Raw genomic sequence first — 23,578 nt, 5'->3', positions numbered from 1 at the left:
GATTGACGCAGGTATTCGATATTCCCCCTCGATTTGGCAGACAGCGAGATCCTTTCGTCTTCCTCCACCCGCCGCTCTCCTCGACGGCGAGTCACGCCGCTGCCTAGGAACGCGGCTCCTCATCAAGAGCCAAGACCAACAGCGCCGCCGTCCAAGCTCAACTCCTCCGCAACCGCATGGATAGGCAAAGGCGCAAAGCGCGCATCATCGATTCTGGAGCAGAGACGAGAGATGGCGCCGCCTGGGTCGAACTAGAGCAACCGGCGTCCTCGGACACGCGGCAGTGGGCAGCCTCGACGGTCACGACGATACATGCTGCTCCAGAACGAGCCGCCGGAAGGACGCGCGCGGCTGGGCGAGGTCTGACGGGGAATACGACGGCTCGACGAGCATGGCCCTTGCCGTGCCGGCGGGGACGAGCACAAGTGCACGACGTGTGGGCGGCCGGGGGGCTCCTCCATGCTGACGCGAAGCGAGAACCTTAGTGCTGTCCGGCCTCAGCTGCTGGACCTCCTAGCGGACGCCGGGACGGCGCTTGTCGTCGAGGATGCCGGGCTGTCGGGCGGTGCGCGCGGACCCGGGGGGAGGACGGTATTTGGAATACCGTCCGGTGGACAGTAAATGGAATACCGTCCACCCCCTCAGTCTCCTACAGCCGTTGGATGGAGCTTGTGCGGCTGAGATGGACTCGTATATTCCCAGTTGATTTGCCAGATACTCTCCGTCTTCCTCCCCGTCCCCGTCCCCTACAGCGCCCATGCCCAGGAAGGCAGCTCCTCCGATCGTCGCACACGAACTCTCGCTGCCGCCATTCACGCGTATCGAGGTGGGGTCGAGACGGCTGCGGCGGCAATCATGGTCTCGCTCGCCGGTGCCGGGTGGTGGACAGTACGTAAAGGAGCACGACGCAGGCCGGGAACGGCCTCGCCGGCTCGCCGACGTGAGCGCACGGTTTGGATGGCTCAGGAAGGCACCCAGCTAGACAGTATCGCAGATCTCTGCGCGTAGGATCGTCGGTTTGCCGGCGGCGCGGCCCCCGGCGTCATCCGCGGCGAGGGACAGGACAGGACAGGACAGGCCACGCGCCGAGGAGCGAGCGCGTCCCAGTGTTCCCCGAGCGCGTCCAGATTGGCAGTAACGGGAGCTGCCGCCGGACCCCAGGGGTGGTCGACGGCGAGGATCGGAGACCCTTCCCACCCTCGCCGGGACCGTTGCTCGATCGCTTGCCGTTCCCCTCCACAGTTCGCCGCGCGGTGTGCTCCGGAGTCCAGACTCCGGCCGGAGAGCCGTGGCATCGAACACGACAAGTCGCCAAGGCGGCGGCCGCAAGAATCTCTTCCGAGTTCAGATGATCGGACCAATTCTCTATTCTGTTCCTCCGGCGTCTGCGCGGCGGCTCCCATGGATATACAATCCGTAGCCGGCGTTAGTGGTGACTGATGAGAGCTTGGATGAGAGGCACTCTAAGCCCATGGCGGGATCGTGGTCGGTCAAGGCTGTCAGGGATAGTAGGAGGGATGCGTGTGTTGACACAACGACACCTGCGACGGGATCCTTTCAGTAGAGGTTTAAACTTGTTCTAGATTAACTCATACGAACAACGATAAATTTAGGGTGCATTCCTGCAGCAAAAGTACATCCATGGATATAGATATGCCAAGTTTTAAATCTTTTCGGAACTCGTTTCACTGGTTTTCAATCGTTTGCCCATTTTCATCGTTCCTTCACGAGTGAAGCTATGCCTCCCGACTTAGCATGTTTTAGCAAAGACACAGGAATACAGGATGGATTAGCATGTTTAAGCAAAGACCAAACCTTCTAGGATGGAAACATCACTAGGTGCATTCTGCCAACTAGCAGCGAAGAGAATCAGCACCCAATTCTCCAGCAAAGGTCGCTGCTGGGTAAATTCTGCCAACTCGCAGTTACATCGCCTTCATATTTACAGCATACAGTCTACTGTACGTTCCGTGTACATACTTCATACTACTACTCACATCCTATGAAGTCAAAAGATGGTGCCTCTGGTTGGGGCATTGCAAACCCATACACTAGGTGAGGCGAAGCAAATTTCAAGCAGCTTTAAAAGCGAACTTTGATTGTGCCTCCTCTTCTTCATCTTCTGCTACCATCCAATCCAGCTTCGGACCCTAAAGCATGAGGGAAATGCGTCAAACAAATGTATGCACAGAAATGAGTTCACAGGATCATACTGATTGGCATGATCTCTGCGGTAGAATCAAATACAGAACAAAATGGCACACATTATGGATCATATGATTCAATGTGCTAGATAAGTAGAGGGGCTAAACAATGCACACTCAAAAGGAGAAGGCATAAAATGTTTACCTTTCCCTGACGAATTATAGTAGGGTCTGTTCCTGTCATATCTACCACAGTAGAAGGATCAGCAATTCTAGGACCACCATCAACAATGAAATCAAGGCCCTGAAAATTTGAAACATTGAAGCATATAATGCTTGCAAAGGCATCTTTCAGACCTGCTTTTGTCCAGACACGATTCGGGATACAGCTGGACATCAAAACATTCTAGCCGCTTGCAGAGATCTTTTACCATTTTATGCATGTTTTAAAGAAAAGTACTTCAATATGCGTTTGTTTGTAACAACAGCTACTGGAAATACATCTTTTTCTACAATACATCCATAAGACTGAGTGGCTGGTATCTCCAGGCAACCAATTGTTTATATAAATATAATGCATGGTATGACAACTGATGGAAAGAGGAGTCAGATGGAAACTTTTTTCAGCAATAATCTTAAACAATCACTGATTCTTGTACTTCATATAAGAGAATTGTAGATAACAACGATACAGATACAAGCTAACTTGCTCTAAGAGAAGCGAAACTATGATGGTGGTTCTGACAATTAGAATACAGAGTTTCATGTACAACGTTAAAACTGAAGAAGATACCAGTGGCTCATAAAGATCGGCAATGATTACTGGATCAAGTATCCATTCATCCTCTGATAGATATTTGACACTGTAAATGAAGGAAACGAAGAATAATTATATAACTTGAGAATGACAAACTAACAACATGACTTATTATTTTATTTATAATAACCACTTCCTCACAAATGCTAAGGGAGCATATGATTATTACAAATACTAAAAAAATCAATGATGAACACCACTCGAAATTCTTCTATAATTTCAAGTAAAATACTTCCTTCTTTTCTTAATGTAGTTAACCAAAATACGGGGAGAGAGAGAGAGCCATGTGGCATACATAGTGAAGTATTGAGAATGCTCATACAAGCAAGCAAAGCATAAATTACTTCCTTCTAATGGGACATCCAGCAATATGCAGACATACTACTTTGTTGCATTTTCAGTTTTGAGTCCCAGATCCTGTGATCTTATACACCATAATCCCAGTTGACCACAGGTGGGAACAGGAAGGCAAAGTAAGACAAGACTTGAGTTATACTACAAACCTTGTGCAGATCAAAGGTTCATCCAAATTTTGCAATATTGCCTGGCAGATGGGATCATCTGGAATTCGGACGCCAACCTGTCTCCTTTTTGCATACCTTGTCGAAGAACCATGCCTAATGCATTGTTTGGGAAATTGCTTGGTTGCAGGTAAAATAAAGGTGTACTGCAGATGATTAAAATAACCAAGTTACTTGTGTAGTAATCAAGTACAAACTGCAGTACAAGCCTACAAGGTGAATAAGAAGGTATCCTTACAGGCCCAGGTATTACACGCTTGACAGCACGGAAAATGTTAGGTTGCCCTTGGTTGGTACCTCGAGGAAATCCTGTTGTGTAGGTATCGATATCACGTAATGAGCGACATAGGATGCTGAGTGGCTGCATAAGTCAGAATCAGTATAAGAACGCGGTGCATATGCAGACAGGAAACTACGCCCTGCAAGTAATATTTCGTTGCAGAAACATCTTGACTCAAATTGACTTTATAGCTGTCATATTCATGCCTTTGAGTCTCCAATGCCTTTCACTCTGCATTGAGAACAAGCATATAATACCATTTAGAGATGAAATGCCTTGCATCATGTATAAGAGAGTGAGCAAAGATTGGATTTGATCACTCATACTACCAAACTGATAAAAAAAATGAATTTACCTGCGAAGGCGCTCAATAGATTCATTGTTACTCAGATCACAGACGATGGAGTAGCTGTCAAAAGTATCACTCCAAGTCATTTGTGTCCAACAGAGCATAGATCAAATAGAAAATGAAAAAAATAGAACAAGGTCAACAAAACCCACACAATCAAATAGAATAAATGCTTATGATGTATGTCATCAATCTCACCGTGCTATTTTTCCTAGACTCAAATTCAGTGAAACTAAAGCTACCCCAAAACAAAGAACATGCAGCAATTATTTGCAAATGGTGACATTGTTGTCGTTGCTACAGTACTAATATTACAGAAATTCGGTAGGTATGTGTGATTCTTCATACGAAACTAAAAAAAAGGCCAAGTGAAGCAGAACAGCGTACACGGTGTCAGTAGGGATCACCCCGACGGCGCCGCGATTGATGAGGTCGATTACCGGGTCCAGCTTCCAGAAGTCCTCGCCGGAGGGCTCCACCTTCACCCGCAGCATCCCGGCGTCCCCTCTCTTCGTGCCGCGCGTAGAAGTCAGCACCAGAAAGGCAGAAAGCCCGCGAAAGGCGACCGTGATTGCGTGGAAATAAAAAAGAAGAGGAGGCGCTGGAGGCAGAAAGTACCTTGAACTGGCGCTCGGCGGCGTACTTGAGCCGCTTGGGGTTGCGCTTGTGGAGAGCGACGACGGTGGAGGAGACGCGGAGGCGACCGGGCGGAGGGGCCCGTGGCAAGGGGAGCCGGAGCGGGTAGGGGCCGACCGCGCGGCGGAAGGAGGCCGCGGCGGCGGGGTCGGCAGCGGCCATGGAAGCCGTTGCGGGCCTGGTCCGAGCTCGGAGCTCGGTGAAGTGGAATGTGCCGGAAGGAAGATGGATGATTCCTTCCTCCGCAAAAAAAGAAAAAAAAAAGATGATCCCCAGGTAGACGTAGACCTGACTAAAAATAGGCCCGGCCCAATAACAAACCAGTCCGGGCGGCGGACCCAACATTTAGTCTGAACGGGCCTTAGATACTTTTAAGAAATTGGGCCCGACAGGAGATTGCGGCCCAAAAGAAATAAGTACTCGCGAGATTCGAGAGTTTCCCTGCCTCTCTTTCTCTCACTCTCTCTCGCCGCCGCCATGAGCCAGGCTAAAGGTGGTAACCGGGCACGATTCTAGTGATCACTTCACAACCCTACTCGACCCTTAAACTATCTAGGTCAAATTTTACGGCCGTTAACCACTCCTGAACCAGCCTTCACCACCGACGAAGTTGCCGATAGGCCACGCAGCTCACCGCTTCCTGGCCCTCCAGCTCTACGCCGATGGCCCACGTGAAGTCCAACGCTGAGGAGGAGTGGCATATAACGTGATCTCTCTTAGATGTCGCACAATAGTTTGCCGCTGTCTTATTTCTTTCATATAATTTTCCACTATTGTACAACTAATGCACTTGATTTTTTTCATAGGCGTTGGATTACGTGAAGCAATGTGGGGCAGATATTGTCAACATGTCAATGAAAGCAATGTGAGGCAGATATTGTCAACATGTCAATGATGCAGCGTTCATCTTCTGGCTACGAGCCACCAGCAGATAAGCTTTATGATCAGCCACTATTAGGGTTTGTGCGAACTAAAAACGCGTACACTGAAAAGCAGCAAAATCAATTACCACAAAAATACAAAATACTGCGGAAGCAACCTTGAATCTGCAATACAAGTTCTCATTGGAGGACAACACGGAAGGTGAAGAAGATGGTTCATGGCACGAGGGGACCCCAAGCTGGGACCCGAGGAAAGAAAAGCTGCTAGGAACACAAGAAGAAAGTGAAGGAAGAGAAGAGGGAAGCTCGCAAGACCAAGAAAAACCTAAGACTGAGAAAAAGAGGAGGAAAATGGCGAAAGCAAAGTGCAAGCGGTAGTGAATCTGTGTGTAATCAGTATGTTCATGTTGAATCTAACTGTCAGATAGCCTGAGGGAGTGATGCCATAAGTTTTCACATTGTTGCAAACTTTTCTCGATCGTTTCTAATGCATTACTCAAAAAACTACTGGTGTGTGGGAGTAATGCCCTTGAGCCTCGATTTGAAGCTCTACCTCTATCACAAATGAAACTGCCAGTTGTCCAAGTTTGACGGACCGCGAATGTGGTTTTCTGCTTTGTGTCACTGGATTCTTTGGCCTGTGCAACTTGCCCGTTCGTTTCAAATGTTCTAAAATTTCTGACCGATTCTAAAGTGGAGGTAGGAGCATTCCGTATGAAAACATCATAACCAAGACTTGAATAGCATATATATGAATCTTTTTGAGTCTTTAGATTTAGATTTTCAGAATTACTGGATCCCGGAACACACACCTATACACCACCTTTAAGTTTGAACACTTCCAAGTTCCAACCGACCACCCACTAAAAGAATTATAGATCCAAAATTTGAGTACCGTGCTATCAGTTTCTGACCGCCTTTGTTTCTTCTGTATAAGAGCATCTCCAAGAGTTTACCAAATTTTACTTGGCAAATCTTGTGTTTTGTCAATTTTTTAAAAAATATGCCAAGTAAAAAAATAGCTCATCTCCAATAGTTTGGCATAATTCACTTGCCAAAATCCAGATATAACTTACATCAGGAACCTGAGAGAGAAATAAAATTATATTTATGCCCTTCCATCTCATGAAAACTTACATCAGGAACCCTGAGACAGAAACAAAATTATTTTTATGCCCTTCCACCTCTTCTGATACGGACGGATATGCCGCGGATATGAGCGCGCATATATACGCGTGCGGATGCTCTTTTTCCGAACTTAGCATAAATGGCAACTTGGGATGAGAAACTGTTGAAGAAGGATTTTTTTTGTTTTTGCCAAAAAATAAGAATGGAAGGCTATGTTGTTGTTTGCCAAAAAATAAGAATGGCAATCTAGGACGATGAACTTTTGGAGATGCTCTAAAAGAATAATTGGATCCAAGATTCAAGTACGTGCAAAATGACGTGCACACTCCCCCCCAAAAAATGACGTGCACACTCATTTCTGCCAAATTTCATATATTTTTCTTTAATAACAATTGTTTGGCAAACTCCCCCGCTCCCCGACTCCTACCGTCTGTTTGGTTGGAGAGTGGGACGAGCCGGGTCGGAGCGGACTCGTCCCCACAGTTGTTTGGATGGAAGAGGGTTGGGTTGGGTTGGCTCCAAAAAGGAATATACTCTCTAGATGTGGGTTCTCCCCATCCCTCAAAAACTGGCGGATGGAGCGAACCCGCTCCCGTCCGTGGCTCGCTCCGTCCGCGCCCATCGCCTCCTGCCGCGCCGCCCCCCGCCTCCTGCCGCGTCGACCGCCGCCTCCAGTCGCGCCGCACGCCGCCGACCTCGCCTACCATCGCGCCGCCCCACGCCGCCCGCCACGGTGTCCCGCGCCGCCCGCCACGGTGTCCCGCGCCGCCCGCCTCGCCTCCCGCAGCGGCCGAGCGCGACGGCGGCGCCCGCAGAGGCGGCGGCGGCCTCACCCCGCGCGGATCCGCCGGCGGCGGCAGCGGCGCGCGCGGATCCGGCCGGCTAGGGCGCCGGTGCGCTCGGATCCGGCCGGCTAGGGCGGCGGCGGGCGGCGGCGTCGGCGCGGCATGTATGGCGCGGCAGTGGGGGCGTGCGGGCGCGGCAGCCGGAGGAGGAGGTGGCACGGGGCGCGGAGGGGGGCCGGCCGGGGGCAGGGGGCCGGGCGCGGCGGGGGGCCGACGAGCTGGGCCCCCCCGTCGGGCTGAGGAAGAAGAAAAAAAAGTGAAAAAAAATTAAAAAAGTGAGATTGACAGGTGGGGTCCATTGGTGGCAAGTGGGACCCTCATTAACGGTGTTATCATGCCATCCAACCCGTATTCCCAATTCTTTCAACCAAACATAAAATGGGTTCACTCTGTCCCTAAAATCAAAAGTGCAACCAAACAATGGAGGGGTTGGCTCCGTCCCCAAAATCCGGGTTGGATCCAACCCAATCCATTGACTCCGCAACCAAACACACGGCTACACGTTTCCCTTCCCGCCCGCCCGCCCGCCCCCCCCCCCCCCCCCCACCCACCCAATCGCGGGCCGTGCCTCTCCCCGCGTCATTTCCTAGTTTCCTACTATTTCACCGGGCCATCGAGCGGAGCCCACCAGAAGCAAACCCCCCAAAACCCACCACACCAGGAAGAACCGTCGCGCGTCCCCCTCTGTCCGTCCCCGGTCGCCGGCGCCGCCTCGGATGCCGGAGCCGCAGGCCATCCTCCCGCTCCGCGCGCTCCCGCCGGACGCGCCGCTGCCCCTCCCCGTCCCCGCGCCGTTCCACCCCCAAACCCCTGCCCCCGCGTCGGCCGCCCCGGCCCCGGCCCCGGCCCCGCCCACGCCCCCGAACCCGACCCCTCCCCAGCCCCAAACCCCCGCCGCGCCGCCTTTCTCCTCCTCGACGCGGCCGCCGCACCCATGGGAGATCGCCGCGCGCGCCTGGCTCGAGTCCTTCCCCGACGGCCGCCCGCCTACCGAGCCCGAGGTCGACGCCTACATCGATGCCCACCGTCCAGAGCTCCCATCTCTCCCCCGCTCCCAGCTACACCAGCGCCTCCTCGCCCTCCGCGGCGACCAGGTAACTCAACCCCATCACACCGACCTGTTTGCGAATCATTACGCGACTCCCCTGTTGTCCAGTTGATGGGATCGATCGGCTCGCGCGCTTCGGCTGTGCCTTTTTTTCGGTTGGGTTGGGTTGGGGGGGGGGGGGGGGGTGAGGGCGGCGGCGGCCGTCAAATCTGATCTGGGTTTATTTCTGAATCAATCCAAAGACCACTGATTTTGGTTTACTCTTTTGCTCTGTCGTAGAGGTTGAGCTCGTTTAGTTAATAAATATGGGTTTGTAATAGAAATGTTAGCAGGTTCCAGCCCTCGGAATTTAGAGTTACTCCGTGTTAATATGGTTAGTTTGTTTTTCTGATTATGCAGAGTTTATATGAATGGTTTAACTACAGTGGCAATTAGTTCAGTTGGGAGCTCTTTGAGCACATTGGTCCCTAACTGAAATGTGTTATCATCTCTCTGTACTTCATGTAGCCTGCTGCTTCTGCGTTATAGCTCTGATGGAACTGTCCTTCTCCATATCTGTTAGATACATACCTGCCTTCTAGATTCCCCATAATTGTTCAGCACAACTGAGTCACAGTTCACTTTTGTTTTATCCTTTACGTCAGGTTTTAGATGCGGACCAGAGCGCATTCCCCTACAGGTTCCAGCGAACTGATCTATGGAAGCCTGTGTACCAGTGGTTGGAATCTCTTGATATGGACTCACTAGTTGCCACACAGCAGATATCAGACTGGCTTACATCGAACCCTAAGATAATGGACAGGCTGGTTGAGAAACATTCAAAATATCATTTGATTCACTATACCCAGAGGATGCACTTGAAGATGCTAAAAAAGAAGGGGAAGTTGCCAAAGGTACATTCGGATTTCTTAACCTTTTGATCGTTGATGCAAGAAATGTTTTTCTCCCTATTCTTTATAAGTGCTAAACTGGCAAAGGAGTACAAAAGTTTGATTCTTGATTTGCAGACTCTACAGCTTTCTGCGGCTAGAGCCACAGTTCAACCGAGTGCTGCTCCAGTGGCTCCAGAAGAAAGCATAGCGCCATTGCGGAAAACTATACCTCCAGTAACAGGTTTACTTTTGATATTTTTGCATATTTTCTTGAAGCGTTTCCATAAGAGGTTAGCATTCTGGCAAATTGCAGGTAGATTCCCCAGTGGCAGTGCAAGCAGACAACAGAGTGGTGCAGCAGGCAGATTTCATGGAGGAAATGCAACTCCTAGGGACAAGAAGACGTCATTGTCCAAAAAGAAAGAAGCTTTGCTCAAATATGAACTGTAGGCAGCTAACTCTGAATTATTTGTCTGTTAATTTGTAACTAGTTGTCTCTAACCTATTCTTTGATGTATTCCAAGTTTGACAGATTTGCAGAACCAATTGACTGCTGTGCTGTTAAATCAATGTCACACCGTTGCCACTAAAGAAGCAGATTCTTCGTATGTGGAACCTCAAAATCCAGAGACTAACATGAATATACAAGAAGGTAACACTGCTGCAAGCGCATCAGCCCCTTCAGAGGCAACTAGGGTTTTGGTCAGTGAAAAGTCAATCCCAGCTGGAGCCACAGAAAGTGAACTTGGGCAAAAGAGGAAAAGAAACCCTATCATTGTTACACCTGCATGGTGTTATAGTGAAGCATCGACAGGTTTGTCATTTTGCCTGATGTAGGATTAATCATCTGTTGGTATAACCGGTACTAGTTGATCTTAGATACATCCTTTTTGGTTTGCCTCATGTATGCTATATCTGTTCCAAAATAGTTGTTTTTTTATACGCAAGCCTTTCAGCAGTACCTTTTCAGCTTCCTACTATTTTTTGGAACTACTTTCGGTGACAAAGCTACTAACATCATTGATCCCATAAATGAAATCTTTGTTTATGTTAGTCTCAACTTTTTGCAAGTTTGACTGCTCACATTACAAAATGACATCGATTTTGTAACATAGTTATAATTCCTGTCAACCTTGGATATTTTAAATTTACTATGAAGATTAGGCTACAATGTCCTTAGCATGCTGAGATCACCCAGGAATGTTGGTGTGCAAGTGTGTTACAACCTTTTTTTATCTTGAATAATAATGTAAATCTATAGTTACCTGATTTTTAATGAAATATTAACTTTAAGCTATTATATTATTGCCAATATGTTTCGACAGGTACAGACTGACCAATAGTGGTGACACCATGCAGGAACTGCACGGAATGAACAAAATTCTAATTCAAGTAGTGATGCTACAAGAAATTTCAATATTTGGAAAGGACATGCTAATCCACTGTTCCGACCTAGAGATATTAAGAAAAATATATCGTTCTGTCTTGAGGGACGTGAAACTGGTGCCAGTTGGTCTCAAGCTTCTTCTTATGGAGGTTATGCTGGACGAAATTCTGAAAGATGGACTCCATTTCTTGAAGGCATGTTTGTTCTCTAAAGATTAGTGCTCAGTTGCTGTTTTCCCTTTCAAACAGCTCTGTATACCTTTTCATTTTCTTCTGAAATTATAATGAATTATTCTTTGATTTTCAATAGGATGGAATTCACCTGCAGTCCAGTTTGAAGGTCCTGCAGTACCTCTTGTGAGAAAAAGTTACCTGTCCTGGTGTCCAACTTCGTGTGCTTATATGTCAAGTGCTCCTTCTGCTCAGCCTCATGATAGGGTATGGATCTCTCACGCATTTGGCATTGGAATCTTGTGCAAGTTCAAAATTTTGATATCTGATGGTTTGCTTTGACTATCTTCTGTTTATGCAATGTTAAGCACTCTTCTGGTGTATATTTTTTATTAAATGCATACTTGTTTCTGCTTGTCACTAAAAAATATATATTTGGTTCCCGTGTTAAGCAAATTATCTTGTGTAGCTTCAATCAAGAAAGGTTAGAAGGATATAATCTAGCTTACTATTTAGTGTTCACATACAATGATGTGGTATGGCCATAAGTCTCACATAGGAAGAGGACCTTTTTTCTAATGGAACAGCTGGGAGGCACCTACTGAGTTTTCTTTTTTCAACAGAACAAATACTCCCCCCATCTAACTATGTTTGTCCATGACCTCGGGAGAGTACATTTTACAATTTTTGTCCATTGAGGACATTAAGAGCGTAGTTATTGCCTCGCCCCCTCCCTGACACACACCCACACCCCAAAATAAAATGCTTTGTAAAAGAGAATTGGTTGTTTTAATGTTATTTAACTGGGGTATGAATGATCAATCACTATAACTTTTTCTTGGAATCATACTTCCTTGGTTAGTGCGCATGGTGTGCCATGGACAAAACATAGTGAAACAGAGGGATTATCTACAATTTGTTACATTAGCTGTAAGCCAAAAGAAAACCCTACCCAGTTCCACTATTAAAAATTAACAACCACTTTTGTAACAACACCCTTAGGGTAGGTTTTTCTCTATGCAAGATTAGAGCCAAATCCTCTCTGAAATACCTTTCCATGTGGCTAAAGAAAGAACTCCAGATTCAAAAATGTTGGACCTGCAGTGACACCAGATGGTCCAACAGGCAACCATAACTGTTCTCTGACTTTTTATCCAAAAATTCTTCTGGACATGGAGCATGTCAATCAACAAGAGGGGCGACTGGATGGGCAAATTGTTAATAGAGGTCTTATAGGACAAAACTAATGTTTCCAGAAATGTTACTATTATTGATGCCTTTTATATTTTTATATAAATTTCCCCCTTCTTGTTGGTGGCTTAGTGTATACGCAATTTGCTTGGAACAAAAAGGTTTTATCGTCTTCTTTTTTGTTGTATATCTAAGCATTCCTATCTGATGGCTTTACTGTTGCGTTACCCCAGCAAGGTGTCCGCAAAGTTCTTGATGTAAAATTTCATCCAGAAGGGTTGCCTCAGCTTGTTTCCAGCTCTAATGAGGTTAGTGCTGTTTTCTTTTCATTAATACCTTGTCTTTTCCTGTTACTGTAAAAATTATCACTGCAATGTCTTAAAGCTCCTTATCTTTGGTGGGAGCTTTGATCTACTTATTTTAATCTTATTGATATATTATACCTTGCTGGGCGCTTTGAGTACTGGGTACATTTTTTTCTTTTGGTTTATTTTAATATTACATAATATTTCATTAATTCAGGCACCCAACGAGTTATTGCTTTTCAATCTTCTTTCTGGAAGGGCAATTCAGCTTAGAGGCCACAATACCAAGGTATGCTGAATAAGTTTTCATGTTGCATCTACCCCCATTGTCCCTTCCCTTCCTAGCTGGATAAAATCCTCACGATCATGTGGCAGTAATCATGTGTGATGTGACATGCTTGATCCTTTCTATCGCAATATTTATGTTTCATGCTTCACGCTCGAATCTTTGTCACATTGCTTGCCCCATACAATGAGAAACTGACTGCTTCCATAAGCATATTTGGTAATATTTTGAATTATGTTACTGCCATCTAAGAGTCTTTGTTGCGCAAATACTAATCAATCTGAATTTCACATTATATTAGAATTCTGTGATTTTTGGATATTATTCTTTGTTTTCTATTATTTGGCATGCTTATGCTTTTACAATGCTGATCGGTATTGTTACTTGGTTCTACTTGTTCTCAGGTTCAGTCTGTTGCATTTGCAGTCAAAGGAGCAAGTATCGTATCTTGTGCTTCTAATTTGTTGAAGGTAGTTAGATTTTGTTCCATGCTGATTATTGCAATTATTGTGAGAAATAACACTTTTTGTTGCTTCTGTTCCTGTAAATGGAGAATAGGTATGGGACTGCATTACAGGGTCTTGCCTCTATACGCTGGGTGGTGATGACCGAAATTCAGTGGGGCATACTCAAAAAATTAATGCTATGGCAGTGAATAAATGGCAATCCTGTACGTGTGCTCTCCATTGACCTTATCTCTTTATGCCCAACAAATTCCTACATCTGTTGCATTTCTAGATGCTTTTTTTGAGCTGCAAGCTTTCCTTTTTTCTTGTTATGCTAGTAGTTTTCTTAGACAATTGATGCTGAATAAGGCAGATTTTTCCAGTGGAAAGAATAGCCAACAACCTCATGATCGTTTCTGTTTCTGTGCTGAATAAGTGATTCCGCATGTACCGTATCTGGTTCCGTTCAAGATTTTGTGCTTATTTCTCGTTAGAATAGTGATTTTGTTGGGTGATGTGCGGAACCTCTATCGAAGTTTAGGATATACTAATTGCTGATAATGGGGATCACTTTCTGTGTTTTGAAACATCATTACAGTGGATAGCCAGTGAATAATTTGTTTATTCATCCATTTATTGCAGTCTGTATACTGTAACTGTGTTGACTCTATTGGTTTGCACATTTATGTAGTCTTCAGCTTCTCTTAAATCAATAATATATTACATCTATTTTTTCACTTCATTTTTCTTTATTATTTTGATCGCAACATAGTGTTCATTTACAGGTCTTGTTGTCACTAGTGGGGCAAAAGGTGATGGGAAGCTTCTACTATGGAATGCTTTAAGAGGTGAACTTGCTTCTGATCTGAATTCGAACTTGAGGTAACACATAAATATTTCCTTTTCTATCCCGCTTTTGTTTTAAGCTAATGCATTATAGTGAAATAGTGGACCTCCCCCTCATTTTTTAACTGAAATCCTATTGTTACAATGGTGTTTAGTTTTTTCTTATGAAAAGTACTAGCAGTAGATTTAACATTGTACATTAAAAAATATTAAGCAATATATTTTATCATAAAATGGACTGCATCATGCAATCTAGAACCTTACATGTCTAATATTTTGGTATGCTATGTGCATCTTCATATAATTGTGTACTTTCTGCGGTCACAAATATAAGTTCCTTAGTACATTGACATGGTCTCCAGTGTCACTTTGACTGTAAATATCTATAAAATTATTAGAAAAAATATATATTATGTAGGTGTATCTCCTGATGAGTGTATGAGTTTTTTCAAAGCTAAAAAAGTTTATCTAGGACTTATTATATTTGTTATTGGAGTTAAAATCAATAACATGAGCAAAGTTTCAGAGCTGTTATTGACAGCACTATCAAGCTGATGTGTCTATTGTTGGCTATCAGCCCTTTGGTGATTCACTCATTGCTTATTTTCAAATTACAACCTGCTTTGTTATGATTTTCTAAGAAATGCTGAAAAAAAACTGCTCATTCACTTGTTATGTTGATATGGTTATGTAGAAAGTGGAAACTTAAGGGTCCGTTTTGCAACCTTTTCCCTTCGAGACAGATAATTAGAAAGTGAAAAGCTTCTAAAGTAAGGACTAAAGATGAATGCTTTATGTGGCCTGAGCTTCTAGAGAGGATAAATGGAAATGGAAATGCCATTTTTGTGATATTTTTTCCTCTTGTTGAAGTGATGAAGCTGGTAAAAACTAATAGAAATGAATTCAATGATGGCTTATCATGCTTAAGATATATTTTGTCATATTACTTCTACAGTTATTTACTATTGTGAAAGTGTCACCTATCATCCTATTGTGATCCATTTGTTTTATCAGTCTATGTTTAAAACTCTGTCAACTATGCAATCTGTTGATTTGTATGATATACGGTGTAAGCTTATCAGTGCCTGTTTGACATCTATTTTATATTGCCACGTAAGCCTGCAAAATCCCAATATTCTTAAACCATCCTCAAACCCTGTGAATCCGTCTTAATGTAGGTCCCAGGACATGGTCTATCCTTCAGTTGACACAATGGAGTTCTATAGTGAAAATCATCTGGCATGTGGAAGTGACTGTGATTATGGTGGCTCAGCTGTGGTACAATTATGGGATATTGATTCTCCAGAGTCATACTTATCTTTCTCTGCAAGTGATTCTGTATGTACCTTTTCCATTTGTTTCTATGTGAGACTTTTAGAGGTTAACAGAGCACTAACATATCTCTTTCACAGTATATTACTTCCCTTAAAGCCAACCCTGCTGGGAACACTATCATTACAGGTTATTTACCCTTCCTGTTGCATGGAATCCCTTGCAATTGCAGCTGCAGTAAAGACTTTATAGTTATTGCTCCCTCCAATATGCAGGTTCTGGTGATGGGACTATTGGCTTATTTGACGTCCGTACTTGTTCTGCAATTAACCATTTGTCAGTGGGAACTGGTTGTGAGGTATTGTTTTTCCATAGATGTTGGGATTAAGGGCTGTAGTTTGAATTGATATTGTTATGTGATTCCTTGTGTTGATTCTCATCTAAGAATGAGGCGTGCATCCACTTTCTGATAGTGAAACTTTTTGTATTACCTCTTATCTCTTAGTTACTAACATATCCATTCTTTGAGAACTGATAGTAGATATGTTGTTTCTCGACAGGTTACATCTGTTTCATTTAGCAACTGCGGCACCTATTTTTCAGCTTCTAGCACAACAAATAATACTTTGGTTTGGGATACAAGACTAGTCCCAATTAATCAAAGCAAGGATGTTTCGCAAAGCAGAGACATGCGATTTTTTCGGCCTTTACATTGCCTGAGCCATGGAAATCAGATGCCTACTGCAGAATATACAAGTCAACTGCCAGGGTAATGTAAATGTGTCACTAATCAATATTGCATCTATCAATTAGTTCTATGCCTGAAACGTTGGTGTCACTTTATGAACTTTAGTGGTCAACCTAGTGGAAATCATTTATGTTATGAACTTATGAATTGAAATTTAGTTTTCCATTGGATTCATGATGTGCTGTTTCTAGTTATCTGACATAGATGGTTGTCATTTGTTTTATTAATCTACTGAAGTATAATCTTCAAAAGTAGAAAACATAAGGCAGAGTTTTCTACTTGTGCATTCAAACTTCTCCTTTTAGGAAGAACTTCATGCTATGCTAGTCTTTGCTGAAGTTGCAAAATTATAAAAATAGAAGAAATATTTACTACAGCATTATGATGTAGGCTGAAGATGTTCCATTATGTTAGTTGTTCCTCATTCCTGTGCTCAAGTTGTGCTTTAATTATGTCATGTTTTTATAAAAACTAATATACTTGTAATATTATGGAAGTACTTCTCAATACAAATATTTTCATATTGTTTTTACATGTCAAATCTAAATATTCAAAAAAATATCAGTAGACAAAGTTTAGAAAGGTCAGATGCACATGTCTCCTTTTACTATGATCACTATTGCTACTTTTACTATTACTAATACTCCCTCTATTTTTATTTACATGTCATATTAGGTTTGCCCTAAGTCAAACTTAGCTAATTTTGACCAAGTCTATAGAAAAAATATAGCAACAACTATACTACCCAACATATGCACTATCAACATATATTTGTGGATTCAATGAAACAAATTTGGTTTTGTAAATGCTATTATTATTATTTTCTATAAATTTGGTCAAAGTTGGTTAAATTTGACTTAGGACAAACCTAATACGACATTTAAATTAAAACAGAGGGAGTAACTTTTCCTTTTCTACCCTCTTTCTTGGTGGCTTTTTTTGGGTTTCATCTCTATCCTACCCCGCCCTGCTCGGGAGTAACTATGTTATTTTGCCACGAGACAACCCTTGCTAACACCCTGCTCGTGACTAAAAGACTTTGTTGTTGCTTAGCCACTAGATAACCCCTGTTCATACAGTGATAGACATATCCTGCCTAACTTGAATCCTTGAATAGCATAGGATTAAGGCTGTAAATATCAAATAGTACTCTATGTTTGTTATCTTCCTTGGTATCAAATAGTATTATTGTTTGTTTTGTTTCCCAACTTTGTATAGACTTTGAGTAGATTCTCTGTTCCAGTCATGTTGACGAGGGTGATCAGGGGGTAAATGCCACACAGTGGCTGCACGGTGAACCTGTACTTGTTACTGTAAGTGGAGATGGCAGGTGAGTAATTAACACAATGGGATACATATGCTGTCATTCATCAATCTGTCTTTAAGTTGCAAAAATGTGTAACTAGTAGTCTACTCTGCCTGTAGTGTTGGAATGTGGGACGTTACTCTAGGTCAACCTTGCGTCAGACATATTGTCACTCATACTCGATGTGCTAATGCGGTGAGTCTATGTTGTAATATTCTACTCGGTGGGTCCTTTAACCTTACCTCTTTTGATGCATTATTTTTTTTCATGAAATACATTCCAGGTTGCTGTTGCCCCTAATGACGAATACATCTCCACAGGAGGAAGTGATCAGAAAGTTGTGAGTTGCTTATTTGGCCTTTTAGTTTCTTATGTTGCATACGAAGAGTACTTATTGGATTTTTTTTGTCATTTTACAACAATAGAAATCAATAGAAAGGCAATACAATCATATTCTTGATATGGTCTACTGAATAGGAACAATTATAAAAGTAAAATAACTTTAGGTAGTATTTACATGAACTAAGCATGGTTTGAACATTCTATCACTATATTTCTATTCATCATAACATGTGTATGAGTTTTCGCCTTGATGCATGTAACTGATTGTGTGCTCCCTGAAGAGGGAATGATTGTGACTGATGTATGTTAAATTATTTCCTTTATGGCTTTGGGCAGCACCATGGTTCATTGCCTTGTCTTTATGTTTAGCTAGTCCTCTTCTTTATTATTTGGACAGGTTTTATACCATAATAGAAGTGGGCGTACACATCTTAATTGGCGTCTCTCACATCCTCTGCAAGCGAATGATTGATATGCTTCCAGAAATCGTAGAATTGATCCATCAATGTGGTAAGTCACCTTTCTTGTGCGCTTCCATGCAATACGTTCTCAAAAGGCTAAAATACCCTTTCCTGAATGATACATCAATAAATATATTAATATGGTATAAGGTGCTTACAAACCTACTGATATTCATTTTTTTTCTAATAGCTTTAGGCAGTAGTTGTAACTTCACATATTGACCGGCAACTTACTGTAGAAAATTTGAAGGAAAAAAAACACAGAAAAATCAAATTGGTGAAAGGCCTTGTTTCACTGTGGAGACTGATGTTTTATCTTCATGAGAGATTGAACAGCTTCTGTTATTTCCCAATGCGTTCTGCATAGCTCTGTTCCTAACTCTTTTTGCATGCATATCTTTTTCAGCTGGAGAGTTCTCTGAGTCAGGTAGTAGTTGTACTTTGGCAGGAACTTGGCTGCTCCAGATGGATGTGGAGCCAGGACTATTGAAGCCTCTGCTTGATGGACGACTGAAGCTTGTGTTGGGCCTTAACATTAATGTATTCTCATGCCTCTTTACAAGTAGAGCCTGTATCTTTTTATTCTCCTGTAAAGAAATGTTTATGAAACCAACATCATCCTGACTGGTAATAGGTGAAATTCGTAGATCTTGTTTGGATAAGAGGTGGTGTTGGAATCCAAACCCTTAGGGTCTAGTTCAAATTTAAACTGAATTCATAGAGTAACCTCCTTATCCAATCATTCCTGTATGAGCCAGGTTAAGTGATTCCCGTACCGTCAACCATTTGAGAACTTACCCGTTGTCTGTATTTCTCTTCTTCTTTTTCTTTGAGTGTCAACATGTAGTCTTTCAGCATTGCCAGAAGCGGAAGCTGCAAAAGCTTATGTTAGCTGTTCTGTTCAAGAAACTGTTAAGACTTTCTATCATTACATGACAATCAATCTAGCTGAACATGCATGGTGTTTGGTTTTTTAATAATATATTTCACTTAATAGTTTAATACAAGGAATTTGCTGTTATTGCTATTTTTACAGGTTGTTTCTATAACATCTTCTGAACATAAACTGTACACCCTCTATTCCTAATTATAGTCTGTTTTGGCTTTTCTAGATACTAGTTTTCCTATGTATCTAGACATAGTGTATATCTAGGTGCATAGCAAATGCTATGTATTTAGAAAAGCTAAATCAAACAATAATTTGGAATGGAGGGAGTATATATTAATTTACCAATAGAACGATCATGTGCTGAATAACTTCTTGGTCTAAGGTAACATAAGGTCTTTTTTGTTATGCAGTACCCCTCTATCTATCAATGCATGACATATTTTAAAAGAAGAAAGTCTTGAAATGTAGATGCCGACCATTGATTTCTTTTAAACTGTATATTGTCATCGTAAAGAAAATCAATATCATTCGGAAAATTAATTTGAATACGAATCTAGTGATGCAACCTTTGGTCAAAATTTGCAAAAACTTTTAATACAAATATGTCCTCGATTTTATGGGTGGAGATTTTGCGCCTTTCCTATGAGAATCACCACTATTTTGTTTATATTGAATTTATTATTATTTCTAAACATCTCTGTAGGCCTTGCTCTGGTATTGGTTGGTTTTCCATAGTTGAGTGCACAGTCTTATCCATCTTCACTCGCGGTGGGCACCTATATCCCTCATGCATTATCCTCCGATAATTTCTAATTTTCTTTTACATCGTTGTAGGTTTTAATGCTAAGGAATAGGTTTCCCCAAGTTAACTGCCTTTTGCTTGTCTTCTATGTACAGGCATGGCATATGTAGCCTTGCCTGTTTGGATATGATAGATTTCCTTTCATGCCTTGCTGTCTGCACAATATACTTAGCACCAGCCTACACGTGCTTGCTTCAATCATTTTTGCTGTCAAGACTAATTGGCTTGTTCTTTATTGCACTGAGTTCCCACAAATGGTGGTCTTGGAAGGACGCTCCCTTCACAGATGCTGTAACATGATCCAAACTATAAAAGTCGAGCATAAAGTCCCCCTTCTTCAGGTACATCGCTGCCTATGTTTTTTTTTCCTTTTGGGGAAAAAGCACTAGTGTTTTGCATACTAATTAACACTCTTGTTTTTTTTTGGGCGGTGTGATGCGTTGTGAGTTTTTATTTGTACTTGGTTACATCTATTCAATGCCGGATGCATAACTATTATTTAGCTTGCTGTTGCAAATAAGCATATTCACAAGGTTTCTTAAATAGGTGAGGGCTATTAGTTGATTACGTTAACATTGCTGCTACCTTATTCAGTGACTCTGTTTACATAAATTCTAAAGGTGCCAATTCAAAATGCATCTACTCCGTATGTTGTGCAGCTGGCCACTACAATAACAAAATTGTATAGAGCGATGTGTGAATGCCACATTTGTTCAGTATTTTGGCTTCTTTCAGGTATAAAAGTTTGACTCTGTAGAGCAATATAAATCATGTTCATGATAGTTCAAAGATGTGCTAAAGCCATTAAAGAAGTTACTAGTACTGTAAAAGTAACACCCTGAACTATACATTTGGGCCATCTAGTTCAGTGTAGGATAAGTATCTTCTTAAATCCAAATGCTTTATGAACTATGAGAACTATGAGGGCTTTTGTTCTAAAGTCCATATTTTGAATGAATGAGTTTAAATCAGACAGTTCTGTTTGGAGTATATGAGCTTGCACCTCATCATAGTAGAAGATCTTGTTTCTCTCCTGTTCCCAGAATTGTGTCTTGGCCATTAACTGTTCTACCAAGCCTGCACCATTTCTAGTAAATATATATATGTTGCATTTCAGTTTCCATGTTACTCTGTAGCATTATGAGCAAATGTACCTGGGATTTTGTTTACTATGATTCTAGCACGCTCTGCCCGTTTCAGGTGCTTGTGGGCTCCTCTGCTTATTGAATATCTTCTCTCATCCTGTACAAAAATAAATTATAATCAACTTAATAAAAATTTAACCTGAATAGAAGGCACATGTGGTCATCAGGCAGCCATTGCACCCTGCTGTATTCTTCTAGCCATCGTTCCTCATCACATGAAGCCATCCATTTCTCGACCTTGTCCACTATGTCTTTCCGGCTTGTGGCCTCCTCTTTCGCTTTGTATATATATTCATCCATAGTCTTCAATAGATCATCGTGTACAACATCTCCTGTTCATTTATTCCCCAAATAGCCATATTAGTCAATGCACTGGAAACTGGAAAGTATACCCCAGCACTGAAACCCACCTGACATTATCAGATCCATTATTTTGTCCATTTCTGTTTGGTAAGGCATGTCCATGTGTGTTTTTTTGCAAATTTCATCAACCACTGTTCTCTTTTTTAGGAACAGCTCTTTCATTTTGCTTGCCTTCAACTGATTCAGCCGCTGGACTTCAGATTCAACCTATTTCATTCAATATGGTAAATTTAATAACCTATCAGCTTCAAGAAGATATACTGACATACGTCGTGTTTTTTTTTCTTTTGAAGTTTCATCTCTGGGCTTTACCTGTTGAATTGTCTCAAGTGTGAGGCTTCCAGGACCTAACATACCATTTACTGAAGTCATTGCAAGTATCTTCATTTGCCCATATGGTTGGCGCTCCTCCATGGTAGTATCGAGAGTATCCCATAAGTTTGTTAATGCTTTTACGAGGTTTTGGAGCTACAAAATAATACCTGCATTAGTAGGCAATAATGTATGTAGTTCCCAAGTTTCTTTATTATTCTTTCTTTAATTTTCGCTGTATATTTCCTATTAGAACTAGCAGCAGCAATAACTTGTTACTCCTAAAATTATTAATAAGTTCAAAGGTGATATTTTGTAAGAGGACTAATGAAGTGTCTGGTAGATGCATTAAGCCAGTTTGCTTTCTGCTATTCTTGATCTAATTACGCTAATTCTTTTCAATACGTATCACTCCCTGAGAGCCTGAATGTAACCACAGTGGTTGGTACCAGACATATGATAAACCACCTTCTCCCTTCTTTTGTTCTTCTCTTCTTTAAGCTGCTGAACAGTCATGTTGAGCTTTTTGAGGATTTCATCACTGATATTCTTTGTCTGTTGCTCATTTGGTCCATCTAACAATCTTGGGTGAACATTAGCAAGTAGCTTTGAAGGATCCATTCCCATGACTTTTGCAAAATTGTGAATTAAAACTTTGTATTCTTCAACTTTGCAGAGGCGATCACTCTGGAGAAAACGAAATTCCAAAATCAGATCCAGGCCTGTTATTTATTATATTGCATGTTTCTCATCAAAGGAGACGTGTACCTTCTCTCTTTTCATTATTTGCAATTCGCTTTGGAATTCCTCGAGTTTCTTCAGTGACAGATCTTCGTCATTTACAGTGACAGCTTCGGTCCCCAATCGTCCAGCAATTTCAGAAGCAATTCTTTGTATTTCAGTTTGAACCTCCATGAACTGTTTTACTCTGGCTTCTTTTCTCATCTGCATTTCTTGTAGGGCGGGTGTAATGGAATTCAGCTGCTCCTTTAGAGTGCCTGCCATTTTTTCAGGCTGCATAAAAGGAATACAGGTTAGCCTCCAACGGTTTCTTGTTTGATATGGTTAAATGATGAGACGTGTAAGAAGCTGATGTTTACTCGGCCTGGGAATGATCTTTCTCCAAGGGATAGGAGCAGGTTGGTAAATTCAGCTTCAGATTCAGCTAATGCTTGGTGCAGCTGAATCCTGGACATATTCGCACTATTAACTTTTCTTCTGTAAACTTCTTGGCACTGCTGCTCGAGCTCTTCCAGTATTCGTTCCCTCTCACTTTGGTCTTGCCCAACTTCATCCCATATCATCTAAGCACCATATGCAGAGTTTAGTAAGCATTTCGCCTAGAATGGAACTAATGTAGATGCATTTTTGAAAGAAAGAAATATGGGTACCTTCAGTTCTTGAAGCAAGTAGGCACATGAAGACTCTGGCAGCGCAGCACCGGAAGCTTTTTCAGTCATCTTGAGTGATCCCATCTCAAAGACCTGACAAACTCAGAGCAGGTATTGCTGGGATGAATTCAGTTGTGCGTGGTACATGCTTAGAGCTGGCCCTGGAGGGCACAGATTTAGCAAAATGTATGACAGAAAAGCTGTGAAACACAGTGTTGGCTGCTGTGAGTGGCTTTAGATGCTGGTTTTGCTTGCAAGACACGTAGCATATTTGTGGTGTGGTTGGTGTCTCCATGAGAGCTGCAAACGACCCTGAAGCTTTGGGAAGAAGTGTCGTCCTAGCTGATCCGGTGGCCTCTTAAAATTTTGATATTAGCCTTCTGAAATTTTCAAAA

At 42.5% G+C, this 23,578-nt stretch overlaps 3 protein-coding genes across 26 annotated transcripts; 1 reads left to right on the top strand and 2 right to left on the bottom strand.

The window, feature by feature from the left end:
* Positions 1 to 1,778: 1,778 nt before the first annotated feature.
* On the bottom strand, positions 1,779 to 5,003 carry LOC120712965 (uncharacterized protein YciO-like). Its single transcript, XM_039998918.1, has 9 exons — positions 4,730 to 5,003; positions 4,499 to 4,620; positions 4,118 to 4,171; positions 3,969 to 3,993; positions 3,721 to 3,843; positions 3,465 to 3,628; positions 2,938 to 3,007; positions 2,350 to 2,448; positions 1,779 to 2,150 (listed from the first exon to the last, which is right to left on the bottom strand). Exons 1-9 carry the CDS (start codon positions 4,907 to 4,909, stop codon positions 2,073 to 2,075), a joined length of 915 nt encoding a protein of 304 aa, XP_039854852.1. The 5' UTR covers positions 4,910 to 5,003; the 3' UTR covers positions 1,779 to 2,072.
* A 3,254-nt stretch (positions 5,004 to 8,257) lies between these two features.
* On the top strand, positions 8,258 to 23,064 carry LOC120712963. 23 transcript variants are annotated; one of them, XR_005691115.1, is made up of 27 exons: positions 8,318 to 8,695; positions 9,294 to 9,542; positions 9,657 to 9,762; positions 9,835 to 9,967; positions 10,046 to 10,335; positions 10,881 to 11,102; positions 11,218 to 11,345; positions 12,503 to 12,577; positions 12,792 to 12,863; positions 13,265 to 13,330; positions 13,419 to 13,530; positions 14,092 to 14,188; positions 15,331 to 15,490; positions 15,565 to 15,613; positions 15,700 to 15,782; positions 15,985 to 16,193; positions 17,416 to 17,502; positions 17,598 to 17,673; positions 17,762 to 17,818; positions 18,218 to 18,330; positions 18,688 to 18,821; positions 19,874 to 19,938; positions 20,218 to 20,313; positions 20,632 to 20,707; positions 21,774 to 21,895; positions 22,469 to 22,825; positions 22,920 to 23,064. XR_005691115.1 is itself a non-coding variant. In XM_039998913.1 (21 exons), exons 1-20 carry the CDS (start codon positions 8,318 to 8,320, stop codon positions 18,290 to 18,292), a joined length of 2,724 nt encoding a protein of 907 aa, XP_039854847.1. In that variant the 3' UTR covers positions 18,293 to 18,330; positions 18,688 to 19,078. The 23 variants fall into 23 exon arrangements, 2 of the variants coding, with proteins under 2 accessions (XP_039854848.1, XP_039854847.1); XR_005691117.1 differs by lacking the exon at positions 21,774 to 21,895 and adding an exon at positions 21,628 to 21,704; XR_005691107.1 differs by having other exon boundaries at positions 20,593 to 21,704.
* Positions 18,179 to 23,468, bottom strand: LOC120712964 (65-kDa microtubule-associated protein 8-like). Of its 2 annotated transcripts, none has more exons than XM_039998916.1 (11): positions 23,184 to 23,387; positions 22,893 to 23,096; positions 22,561 to 22,806; positions 22,261 to 22,479; positions 21,793 to 21,948; positions 21,528 to 21,687; positions 21,298 to 21,449; positions 21,127 to 21,214; positions 20,976 to 21,049; positions 19,080 to 19,154; positions 18,179 to 18,392 (listed from the first exon to the last, which is right to left on the bottom strand). In XM_039998916.1, exons 1-11 carry the CDS (start codon positions 23,265 to 23,267, stop codon positions 18,378 to 18,380), a joined length of 1,473 nt encoding a protein of 490 aa, XP_039854850.1. In that variant the 5' UTR covers positions 23,268 to 23,387; the 3' UTR covers positions 18,179 to 18,377. The 2 variants fall into 2 exon arrangements, with proteins under 2 accessions (XP_039854850.1, XP_039854849.1); XM_039998915.1 differs by lacking the exon at positions 18,179 to 18,392 and adding an exon at positions 18,394 to 18,868 and having other exon boundaries at positions 23,184 to 23,468.
* Between the last annotated feature and the right edge of the window lie 110 nt (positions 23,469 to 23,578).

The sequence above is a fragment of the Panicum virgatum genome, chromosome 6K, assembly GCF_016808335.1.
Source record: "Panicum virgatum strain AP13 chromosome 6K, P.virgatum_v5, whole genome shotgun sequence".
NCBI classification, from domain to species: Eukaryota; Viridiplantae; Streptophyta; class Magnoliopsida; order Poales; family Poaceae; genus Panicum; species Panicum virgatum.
This window is presented reverse-complemented; position numbering and strand designations above follow the sequence as displayed.